Source organism: Vipera ursinii (genome assembly GCF_947247035.1).
Source record: "Vipera ursinii genome assembly, chromosome: 1".
Lineage (NCBI taxonomy): Eukaryota > Metazoa > Chordata > Lepidosauria > Squamata > Viperidae > Vipera > Vipera ursinii.
The window spans coordinates 354,280,307-354,293,002 of NC_139512.1; the positions used below are offsets into that span (position 1 = coordinate 354,280,307).

Sequence of the window (12,696 nt, forward strand, 5' to 3'; positions counted from 1 at the left end):
TTCTATGATGGTCGCGTACCACCTGCCAGGTGCCAATGTACCCCAGGTGGTACCCGTACCACTGGTTGAAAAGCCCCGGTCTACATCCAAAGCAAGGCTGCCTTCACTCCCCTCTGATCCCTCCTGTCACCTCCCTCCCTACAATATACAGGTAGTCCTCGGCGTGTGACCGTGACTGAATCCAACATTTCCATTGCTAAGCTAAGGAAAGCAATTCTCCCAAAGGAGCTTCTTCAAAAGACAACTGGACTTTGTTTTTCCTTGAAGACGTTTCGCTTCTCGTCCAAGAAGCTTTTCTCGCGGCTGTTCCCGGGGTGTTATCAGCTTGCCACTTGACCTTAAGATGGGCCGTACGGGCAAGATTACTCTCCAGGCCCGTGAGATATGAACAAGCAGATGGCTCTCTTAATGGAAGGAACTTTAGCCTTGTGAGCTTTTTCAGTTCTGAAGCTACTTGGAGGAAAAGCGAAAGGTCTTCAAGGAAAAAGAAAGAAAGTCCAGCAGCAAAGAATAGAATAGAATAGAATAAATATTGGAAAGAATAGAAGAGAAGAGAAGAGAAGAGAAGAGAAGAGAAGAGAAGAGAAGAGAAGAGAAGAGAAGAGAAGAGAAGAGAATAATGAAGAGAAGAGAAATAGAAATAGAATAATGAATAGAACAGAATAAAAAATAGAAATAGAAGAGAAATAGAAATAAAATAATGAATAAAATAGGAATGGAATGGAATGGAATGGAATGGAATGGAATGGAATGGAATGGAATGGAATGGAATGGAATGGAATGGAATAAATAGAATAGAATAGAATAGAATAGAATAGAATAGAATAGAATAGAATAGAATAGAATAGAATAGAACAGAATAGAAATAGAAAAGAACAGAACAGAACAGAACAGAACAGAATAATGAAAAGAGAAGAGAAGAGAAGAGAAGAGAAGAGAAGAGAAGAGAAGAGAAGAGAAGAGAAGAGGAGAGGAGAGGAGAGGAGAGAAATAGAAATAGAACAGAACAGGAGAGGAGAGGAGAGGAGAGGAGAGGAGAGGAGAGGAGAGGAGAGGAGAGGAGAGGAGAGGAGAGGAGAGGAGAGGAGAGGAGAGAAATAGAAATAGAAATAGAAATAGAAATAGAAATAGAAATAGAAATAGAAATAGAAATAGAAATAGAAATAGAAATAGAAATAGAATAGAATAGAATAGAATAGAACAGAACAGAACAGAACAGAATAGAATAGAATAGAAAATGGAATAGAATAGAACAGAACAGAACAGAACAGAATAGAATAGAATAGACGATTGATGAATAGAATAGAATAGAAATAGAAATAGAACAGAACAGAACAGAACAGAACAGAACAGAACAGAATAGAATAGAATAGAAAATGGAATAGAATAGAACAGAACAGAACAGAACAGAACAGAATAGAATAGAATAGACGATTGAAGAATAGAATAGAATAGAATAGAAATAGAAATAGAATAGAACAGAACAGAACAGAACAGAACAGAACAGAACAGAATAGAATAGAAAAGTCAGATTTGCTTAACGACCACATGGTTCACTTAAAGATAGCAATGTTTTGCTTAACAAGGTGGTAAAAAAGGTCATAAAATTGAGCATGACTTAACAACCACCTTGCTTAAACCACAGAAATTCTTCTCTCCACTGTGGTCATAAGTTGAGGACTTCCAACTGGTAAGAAGAGCCTGAACCTCCCCATCAAGAAGTCAAGCAGGGCTGACATAATTTATGGCAGGTCCTGAATGGGAAGGTCTGCCTTCATGAGACTCAGGTCTGTGTTTCCTCAACCTAAAACTCCTGGAGGCACAGCTGAGAAGTCAGACAAAGAGACAGAATTCCTCCTCTGATGACCAACCATTAGTCACCACCAATTGGGAAATGGGAAAGAGAAGGTTACTCAGACAATTCCCACGCTTGCCCCTTCCAGAAACCAGCTTTTTCTAGGTGAAGGATTTCCCCGTCCCCCACCTCCCGATTTCATCCAGAAAAAATGCTGAGGAACAGCTGGACTGCCAGATCTGGAATGCAAAAATCTTGGGCAATCACTAAGAAAATGGCTGCCAGCTCCTAATGTAGTACAGGTAGTCTTCAGCTTACTACGCGCAACGGAGATCAAAATTTCTGTCGTTAAGCCAGGCCGTTACGGAGTGAGAGGCTAATTTTACAACTTTCTTTGCCGCGGTTGTGAACCAAATCACTGCCGTTGTTAAGTGAATCATGCAGTCATTCAGCAAATCTGGCCTCCCCCAATGACTTTGCTTGCTGGGAACCGGCTGGGAAGGTTACAGATGGTGATGATATGACCCTGGGACACTGTCATAAATATATGCCAATTGCCAAGCACCTGAATTTTGATCACATGACCATGGGGTTGCTACATCAGGTGTAAGTAGTTCTCTGTGGGTGCGCCTCCCCTATGGAACCAACTACCCACAGAACTTAGGACTGCCCCCGACCTTCGCTCATTTCGCCGGGACCTGAAAACTTGGCTCTTCGATCTGTTTGGTCCAGACTGTGGGGTTGTTAATTTAATTGGGTTTTAGATTTACTCTTGGGGCTTGAATTTTATTTAATTGTTTTATTTGTTTTTAATTTTTTGTATTCATGGTTTTAACTGCCCTGTAAACCGCCCTGAGTCCTACGGGAATAGGGCGGTATACAAATCCAATAAAATAAAATAAACAAAATAAGTATGAGGATCAATTGTAAACCATTTTTTAAATGCTATTGTAACTTTAATTGGTGACCAAATGAATGGTTATAAGTTGAGGACTACCTGTAAGTCCCAATTTCTGCAGCCCCGATACGGCCCAGCTTGAGCAGGGGGCTGGACTAGAAGACCTCCAAGGTCCCTTCCAGCTCTATTCTATTCTATTCTATTCTATTCTATTCTATTCTATTCTATTCTATTCTATTCTATTCTATTCTATTCTATTCCATTCTATTCTATTCCATTCTATTCTATTCTATTCTATTCTCCAATATTTATTCTATTCTATTCTATTCTCCATAAAGTTTCTATTCTATTCTATTCTATTTTATTTTATTCTATTCTATTCTCAATAAAGATTCTATTCTATTCTATTCTATTCTATTCTATTCTCAATAGTTTCTATTCTATTCTATTTTATTCTATTCTGTTCTCAATAAAGATTCTATTTCTTATTCTATTCTATTCTATTCGCAATAAAGTTTCTATTCTATTCTATTCTATTCTATTATTTCATTATTCTATTCTATTCTACCTCATTCTATTCTATTCTATTCTATTCTTCTATTCTATTCTATTCTATTCTATTCTATTCTATTCTATTCTACCTCATTCTATTCTATTCTATTCTATTCTATTCTATTCTATTCTATTCTATTCTATTCTATTCTATTCTATTCTATTCTATTCTATTCTATTCTATTCTATTCTATATAATCCTGTGCCAGACCAGGCAAGCTTCTGCTATTGTAGAAACCCTGTCAGACCTAAAGATGCTTTTGAAAAGACAATTGGACTTTTACTTTTGTTTTGTTTTTTTAAAATGTTTCACTTGTCACCCAAAAAGCTTCTTCGGTTCTGGATGAGAAGCGAAACATTTTCAAAGAAAAAAAAAACCCACTAAGAAAGTCCAGCTGCCTTTCGAAAAGCATCTTTGGCACAGCTATGGCCTGGATGATTGAGAAATCTCCGTAGACGCAAACCTTTATTATTATTATTATTATTATTATTATTATTATTATTATTATTATTATTATTATTATTATTATTATTATTATTATTTTAATCCCATTTACATCCCGCCCTTCTCCGAAGACTCAGGGCGGCTTACAATTTAAAGCACAAATCAATGTGCTTAGCAACCTTGTTAGAAACAACTTTTATTGTTCAAAGCACAGACATCCACCCACCAAGCGTCCCCCCCCAGCTCTCTGTGACAAAACCAGTTGAGACTTCAAAATGAACTGGGCAAACGAAGTTGAGGAAGTTGAGAGTCGTTTCCTGATCAAAGACAGCTGTCCTGGGAAATGATACCCCCAGCCAGCCCGGCCAAAAACCAGCCAAACCTTAGCACTCAAAGCGATCCTGTCTCACTTCAAGCTTTTTTTTTATTATTTGGAGCAGACTGAAGGAGTCTGACTTCTGCAGAAGCTTCCAGATGAACTTTTTTTTTTTCCTTCTACAACTGCCCGGCCCTAATCATGGGAGTTTTAGAGGACGCCCCGAGAGACGTGGTTTTCCATTCATCGTTAATTCTCTTTCGTTCTAACTCATCTTCTTATCCTTCCCTTCACCCCCAACTCCGCCGCCCCCACCCCAGGAAGGAAAATTATATCAGGGAAGGGGGGGGGGGAAAAAACCCGGAACAGTTGCCCAATATCCTGTGATTTGTTAAAAGATTATAAGCCTTCCATCCAGGAACACTGATTCAGGGCAATTCTTCCAGAAAATACTGTCTACGGGGAATTCTCAACTTATGGACATAACTGGGAGCAGAATTTCAGTTGCTAAGCAAGATGGGTCTTCGGTGAAGTCCTGCCAAATTTTACGGCCTGTTTTTTGTTGTTGTTGTTGTTGTTGTTGTTTTTTGCCACAGTTGTTAAGCAAACCACTCAGCGGTTGCTAAATGAATAATGTGATCTTTAAGCAAATCTGCCTTCCCCCCCCCCCCCACATCGGCTTTGCTTATCGGAAGCCGGTTGGCAAATGGCGATGCCGGGATGCTGCAATTGTCATAAATTCATGCCCATTACCAAGCACCAAATTTTGATCACGTCACCGTTGGGATCACAAAGGTGCTTTTTCAGGAGGCAACTGGACTTTCGTGTGTTTGTTTGTTTTTTTAAGATCTTTCGCTTCTCATCCGAGGAGCTTCTTCAGCTCTGACATCCAGTCATTTGTCTTTTTTTAGGGAGTCCTTGAGGCCACTTGGAGGTTTGTCTGTCTCCTCAAGGTCACCTGAGTGGTGCAAATGGGTGTGGAGCCTTCTTAACCAGAATATAAATCCTTCCGTTCCCCACCATCCAGTCAGAGTTGAAGAAGCTCCTTAGATGAGAAGCGAAACGTCTTCACAGAAAAACAAGGAAGTCCAGTTGCGTCCTGAAAAAAAGCGCCTTTGGGACAACCGTGACCTGGCTGGCTAAGAACCTACAATAGACACTGACCATTGGGATGCTACGACTGTTTTATGTGGGAGGACCAGTAGCAAGTCACTTTTTTCAGGGGCTTTATAACTTCAAACATTTGCTAAAGGAATAGTTGTAAGTCAAGAACTCAGTTTTCGACATCAAATTGAAGAAAGATGCATAAAGGAAGACGGGTCTACCTAATTGAAGAATTAAACTCTGTGGTTCTCCAAAATGGATGTAGGTGTGGGGCTGGAGAGAGGGTGGGGGACACGTATTTTGAGTTATCTTTGGGTTGGGATCCTGGGGGGAAAAAATGTGCAGATGTCCACCTCGACTGGGGGCCGAGCTAAATCCCACAAGCAGAGGGGGGAAAAAAAATTGGCACCAGCTCTGCATAAATAAGTAATGGCTCTATACAATTCAACCTATCGAGAGCAGAATCATCATTTTTAATATAGCCCGGAGTAAGCACACTGCCGAAATTCTTCAAGAAAATAGCCACTTTAGGGACTGAGCTGCATCCCATCGATAGAAACTTGGTGCCAGATAATGGCTTTAGTCATTGTCTTCCTCCCCGGAGACCAGGAACCCCATCAAGGGAGGTTGACAAGGATTTGGAGAAAGTGGACCATCACTTGTCATTATGGGACATGACGTGGCTGCCATATCACAACGTTTAGCTACTACTTGTCCCCTTTCAAAGGAAGCAGACATTCTCCGTCCATTATGTTCAGCCAAGTAAACACATTTGAAGGAGAGGTCAGCAGAAGGAAGGATGACGGCGAGAAGCGGGGACCCACGGTGGCAAAGCCTTCTCTTCCATCTCTTTAACGCAGGGGTCCCCACCAACCCCCAGTCCGTGGACCAGTACCGGGCCGCGACATGCCAGCAACCGGTCCACACAAGTAAGCAAAGCCCTATCCGTGAGACGCAGGCAGCACACAAAACCACGCACCCTCCGAGTCGCGGAAAAACCTCTCTCCACGGAACCGGTCCCTGGTGCCCCAAAAGGTTGGGGGCCTCTGCTTTAACCCACAACAGAGTATTCTGCAAAGGTCCTTCCTTTTAAGGCAGGGGTCTTCAAACCTGGCCCTTTTATGACTTGTGGACTTCAACTCCCAGGATTCCTCAGGCCAGTGGTGGTGACTTTTTTTCCCCAAGCCACTGTAACTTTGAATGGTTGCAATGGCACTTAGGCTTACATACCACTTCACCGTGCTTTTACAGCCCTGTCTAAGCGGTTTACATGGCTGGCTGAGGAATTCTGGGAGTTGAAGTCCACAAGTCATAAAGTGGCCACGGCTGGGGACCCCTGCTTTAAATGAACCATAGCCGAGGCAGGAGTGGTGATGTTGTGCTTACCACGTCAGCATCCTCCCCGCAGCCAAGTGATCAAAATTCGGAAGCTTGGCAACTGGCATGTACTTACGACGGTTACAGTGTCCCGGGGATCCTGTGATCATCTTTTGCAACCTTTTGACAAGCAAAGCCAATGGGGGAGACGGCTTCACTTTACAAATGTGTTAGTGGCTTAACAACTGCAGTGGTTCACTTAACAATTGTGGCAAGAAACGCCGTACAATGGGGCAAAACACTCCCTTAGCAGATGTTATCATTTAGCAGCATAAATTTTGGGCTCGTGGTCGTAAGTCGAGGACGGCCCGTATAGTGGATTATTTATGTCTTTAAAACAAATTCATGATTTCAGCTTAAATATATGTGCTTTTATTCCTGAAGCCGTAATCCAAGAACCTTGTCAAAATATTAAAGTGTTTAATTTTAATTAAAATCTGTTTTTAAGAAAAATTACTACTTCTTCTCGGGCAAAACCAAAGCAAAACAAAAGGCATGGACAGTCTGTTTCTCTTTTTTAAGATTCAAACACTTGAGGATCAAATATACCGTGACGTTGCAGCCCCACAGTTTACAAAAGAAAATTTTCAATCGATGAAGGTACTGATTACTCTTAATGAACTGATTTAATTAACTGCGCTGGGATTTCAGAATTGAAAAGAAGCCAATTGTGGCTTCTCCCACAATAGGAAACCAAAAGCCGTGAGACTAGGAGGTGAGGGAAGCTATAGGCCTCCCCATCTTAGGAAAAAAACAAAACAGAAGGAAAACACCAACCTGGTCCATTCATTGGCCAAAGAAGAGAGACATGGCACAAAGAGGAGGGGGTCAATTTATTTTCCAAAGCACCAAAAAAGCAAGACAAGGAACAATGGATGGAAACTGACCAAGGAGAGAAGCAACCTAGAATTAAGGAGAAACTTCCTGAGGACAATCAACCAGTGGAACAGCTTGCCACCAGAAATTGTGGGTGCTCCATCACTGGAGATTTTTAAGAAGAGGCTGGACAGTCACTTGTCTGAAATGGTAGAGGGTCTCCTGCTTGACGGGGAGGGGAGGTGTTGGACCAGAAGACCTCCGAGGTCTATTCTGATTGATTGATTAAAGTGCATTAAATCACTGTGCAAGCTATGCAAAACGATCCTTAGGTGAAGCAAAAATTACTTGGAAATGCAGTCAGCAAGTTAAAACAACGGAAGCTCTTGGTGGCTTTGCTGCATTATCACTAATAATTTGGCCTTAAATAAATCAAGGCATAATACAACAATCAATGTAAGTATATTTCGCAAAGCCACCACAGATCTACCGTAAAGCACTCCTTCAATTACGTTGTTGTTGTTGTTTTAAAAAAAAATCCTTTGCCATTTTTGCTCTCAGTAATGGAAGCATAACATACAGCACGTAAATGCACACCCAACCAAGCAAAAATTATCCTACAGTAAATATCTGCTCGGCTACTACCACAGAGAAGCTGGCGCTTTAATGAAGATTTAATCTGAAAGGCAATTTGAAAAATAACTTTTCTTTCGTGTTATGGTCTATCAGTGGCTTTGGCTTCAACAGAATGGGAAAGATCAACCTGTTTCCCATTAAAAATAAAATTAAGGGCAACATCAAACAGAAGCCTCCAGTATATAATTTTGCTTGCTGTTGTTCAGTCGCTAAGTCCTGTCTGACTCTTCGTGACCCCACGGACCACAGCACGCCAGCCCACACCCTCTTTGGTATGCAACTGTGGCGAAGAGAGGTAGTAAAATGGGGCAAATCTCACTTAAGAACTGTCTCGCTTAGCAACGGAAATTTGGGGCTCCGTTGTGGTTGTTAAGTCGAGAACTACCTGTAATATTATAGAAATTTTTTTCAAGCCGGCCAAGGAACTCTGGAAGTTGAAGTCCCCCCCAAAAAAAAAAATCCACTTCCCTCCCCTTTTGTGAAAGGCACGGTTGAGTCTCCAGCACCGCGTGAACCCCACGGCGCTGCAACCGTCACAAACGTGAGCCGGCGGTCCAGCATCCGAATATGAATCCCACGCCCGTGGGGACGGCTGCAATGGTCGTTGAGTGTGAAAAACGCTCACATGTCGAGGAGCGGCTGTACTGACAATTCACCGGAGTGCCTTCAAAAATCGAGCCCCTTTGCAATAATCGGCCGACGGGATCCTTCCAGGACGTCTCACGTCCAGCCATGGAGAAAAACTGACCCCTGTCGGTAACTTTCAGATTATCCCAAATGGGTTCCTGCAGCAGCGGAGGGAAATGTTGCAACCCAGAGACGGAGTCAATTCAAGGCATGTCTTCTAGTGCTTTCCCCCCCCTCCACCGCCCCCCCCTTCCACCCCACCACTTTAAATTCTGACCATACTTAGCTGCAGCTTTCCTTTTAAGGTCAAAACCTTCTCGCAGGAGCTTCGGATCCCAGCATCTTTTAGCAGTGGGAGCGTCACAGTAAACAAACATACATCAAGGCCAGCCAAGCTGGCCCTTTTCAAGAAGGGTTAGGAGGAGTGACAGCCCGAACGTCTGGGGGCGAAAGGCAGATTTCCCCCCGCTGCTTCTTCGTTGAAGGAAGTTGGCGTTTTGGGGGGCCCGGGCAACTTATTATCTTCCTTTCAGAAGTCGAAAGAAGCACGTGAAAAAGACGACTGCCCTGTGTCTTGTTTATAAATGGAGAGCCTACTTTCCCGGTCGGCCTGCAAGTCTCTCCTAGCAGAAATAAAATAGTCATTCCAGGCAGATTTTTGATACCCAGAGTGTAGTTATGACTGCTCTTCTAGAGCAGTGTTATTTCAGTCTAGGTGAGTGGAAGGTGAGTGGACTTCGACTCCCAGAATTCTCAGCAATGTGGAGGAGAAACAGTGGTTGGAAACTGATCAAAGAGAGAAGCAACGTGGAATTAAGAAAAAAAGCTTCCTAACAGCAGTGAGGACAATTAACCAGGGGAACAGCTTGCCTCCAGAAATCGTGGGCGCTCCATCACTGGAGGTTTTTAAGAAGAGACTGGAGAGCCACTTGTCTGAGATGGTACTATAGGTTCTCCTGCTTGAGCAGGGGGCTGGACTAGAAGACCTCCAAGGTCCCTTCCAGCTCTATTCCTATTCTATTCTATTCTATTCTATTCTATTCTATTCTATTCTATTCTATTCCTTATTCTATTCTATTCTCAATAAAAATTCTATTCTTTCATTGTTCTATTCTATTCTATTCTATTCCTAATTCTTATTCTATTCTATTCTATTCTATTCTATTCTATTCTATTCTATTCTATTCTATTCTATTCCATTTTCTATTCTATTCTATTCTATTCCATTTTTTATTCTATTCTATTCTATTCCTAATTCTTATTCTATTCTATTCTATTCCATTTTCTATTCTATTTTCTATTCTATTCTATCCTATTCTAATCCATTTTCTATTCTTTTCTATTCTATTCTATTCTATTCTATTCTATTCTATTCTATTCTATTCAGCAAGACTGGGAAACACTGTTCTAGGTTAAAACCTGGAGGCACACTTTATCTTAGTTTACATCTTCCTTAGGCAACAATTCCAAAAGAGTGATGACTGAGTAGGTGGAAGAAGGACAGATCATCCAAAGTGTCTTCAAAGGACTTATTTTGCTTCCATGTCTAGAAAATAACTTCAGTAAATATTTTTCTCAGGTGAAAAAAAAAATCCTGGGAAATTGGTGCAGACACCGAGCACCAATTTCTGGGCATGTGCTCAAAGAATATTTCGTTCTTTTTAATATTTGGCTCCTTAGAACCACCGTTTTGGATACAGCAGACCTCAATGTTCTCATAAAAAATAAAGACCAAATTCCATCTTAGAAGATTGTGAGATCAGACTGCTTAGAAATGTGATATCCATTTCTTTCAGAAATTAATAATAATAATAAAGAAACATCAACACGCAGTCCTCCTGTTTTCTGAGATGATACTGTACAAGTCACCCTCAACCTATGACCATAATTGAACCCTAAAGTTCCATAGCTAAGCCAGGCAGTTCTTAAATGAGTCGCACCCCATTTTATGACTTTTTTTGTCATCGTTGTGAAATGAACCACTCATTCGTTAAGCAAATCTGGCTACCCTCACTGACTTTGTTTGCCGGAAGTTCCCTAAGAAGGTTGCAAATGACAATTCCCCAGGTCCTCAAGACACTGCGCCCGTCGTAAACACAGGCCGGTTGCCAAACGCCCAAAGTCTGATCACGTCACCGTGATTATTTGAGGGGATGCCACAAAGAAGAGGGGGGGTCACGTTATTCTCCAAAGCACCAGAGGGTAGGACGAGAAACAATGGTTGGAGACTGATCAAAGAGAGAAGCAACCTGGAATTAAGGAGAAACTTCCTGACAGTGAGGACAATTAACCAGTGGAACAGCTTGCCTCCAGAAATCGTGGACGCTCCATCACTGGAGGTTTTTAAGGAAAGACTGGACGGTCACTTGTCTGAAATGGTATAGGTTCTCCTGCTTGAGCAGGGGGCTGGACTAGAAGACCTCCAAGGTCCCTTCCAGCTCTCTTCTCTTCTCTTCTCTACTCTCCCAAGGTCACCCATCTGGCTTTCATAGCTAAGGTGGGACTAGAACTCACCATCTCCTGGCTTCCAGCCTGATGCCTTAACCACTAGACTGACTCTCTAATATGGCTGATTTCCCATCCTAAACCAATGCTTGAACTGATCCATTCTGGAGGCAGAGCAAATATTATAGTGTGGAAGTTTATATTTATATTTATATTTATTTGATTTATATACCGCCCTTCTCCCGAAGGACTCAGGGCGGTGTACAGGGCAATAAACATCAAAAATACAAGATACAAAAGTTAAAAAAAAAATTAAATAATTGTGCCAGATGCAATAAATTAATTAAAATCAATATTAAAACCCCAAAGCCATCAGACCAGGCCGGCTTGTTCGAATAGATAAGTTTTGATGATAAGTTGATGAGAAATCGTTTCGAACACTTACTTGTGACGAAGAATTTTTTAGTGAAAGTGCAGCTGTCAAAGGCAGCAATCTTCTCTTGCAAGACGACAACAAGAATCCTGAAAATGCACACAAAGGTACATATGTACAAAATAAAGAATACCTGAAGTGCAAAATGTGCTTTTTTTAAAAAAAAAAAGTGCTTCCCATTTCTCCCCTCTTTTTGTAATGGTTTCGCCCAAGAGATCCATGCAGGTCAATATATATATATTGTGTGTGTGTGTGTGTGTGTGTGTGTGTGTGTGTGTGTGTGTAGAGAAGGAGAAGGAGGAGAGAAAGATGCCTTAAGAAAAACTGTTAACTTCACACAAAGTATTTCAATGTCTGTTGGCTGTTACTTGCTTTTTTTGGGGGGGGGGGAATATAAAGCAAGGTTAAACTTGACAGGAGTTGTTTTATTGCTTTTTTTTTTAGAGGAAGGGAGTTACTGTGGTCATTAAGCAGAATTTCAGTTTGCAGGAAGAAAAAAGAACTAGTATTTACCAAGGACCTGATAATTTGCTTCAACTTAATCCTGTGGAACTTCTGCTGTATTTACATGGAACACGTAGTTTTATACAAAAATATAAAAGGGCAGTTGACCTGTGTTGTAACTTTAAATGAGCATTTATAAGGCACAGAAATTAAAGGAGGAGATAGAAATGCTTGTAATGTTAAATTAAAAATATAAGAAAACCAACCAAACTATCTCTCTAGCTTTCTCTTTCTCTTTCTTTCTTTCCTTTTTCTCCTTTCCTTCTATCTCCCTTTTCTTCTCTCTATTCGCTCTCTCTTCTTTCTTTCTTCCTTCCTTCCTTCCTTCCCTTCTCTTTCTCTTTTTTCCCTTTCTTTCTTTCTTTCCTTCCTTCCCTTCTCTTTCTCTTTTTTCCTTTCTTTCTTTTCTTTCTTTCTTTCTTTCTTTCTTTCTTTCTTTCTTTCTTTCTTTCTTTCTTTCTTTCTTTCTTTCCTTCCTTCCTTCCTTCCTTCCTTCCTTCCTTCCTTCCTTCCTTCCTCTTTTCCTACTGGGTGGTCTTGAACAACTAGGATCAGCAAAGTTGGATTTTGCAGCCAACAGCAGATTCGACAGGGTGAAACTTTCAGATGTGTAACATGACAGGTTTGTCATATTCAAGGGAAACAATTAGGGCACCCATGATTCTATTGCCAACAATAAATTGCTGGAGAGAATGAAGGGGGTGGGGGGGGGAACCGAGACCGTACCTTGTTAACAAAACGGGCATTA

At 41.2% G+C, this 12,696-nt stretch overlaps 1 protein-coding gene across 1 annotated transcript in view; it reads right to left on the reverse strand.

Moving 5' to 3' along the window:
• Positions 1–12,696, reverse strand: part of BCAS3 (BCAS3 microtubule associated cell migration factor) — a 467,769-nt gene that overhangs the window by 369,123 nt on the left and 85,950 nt on the right. Inside the window, exon 9 of the mRNA XM_083379706.1 lies at positions 11,457–11,533. Coding sequence (XP_083235832.1) covers positions 11,457–11,533 — 77 coding nt within the window. The remainder of the gene's footprint in view (positions 1–11,456; positions 11,534–12,696) is intronic.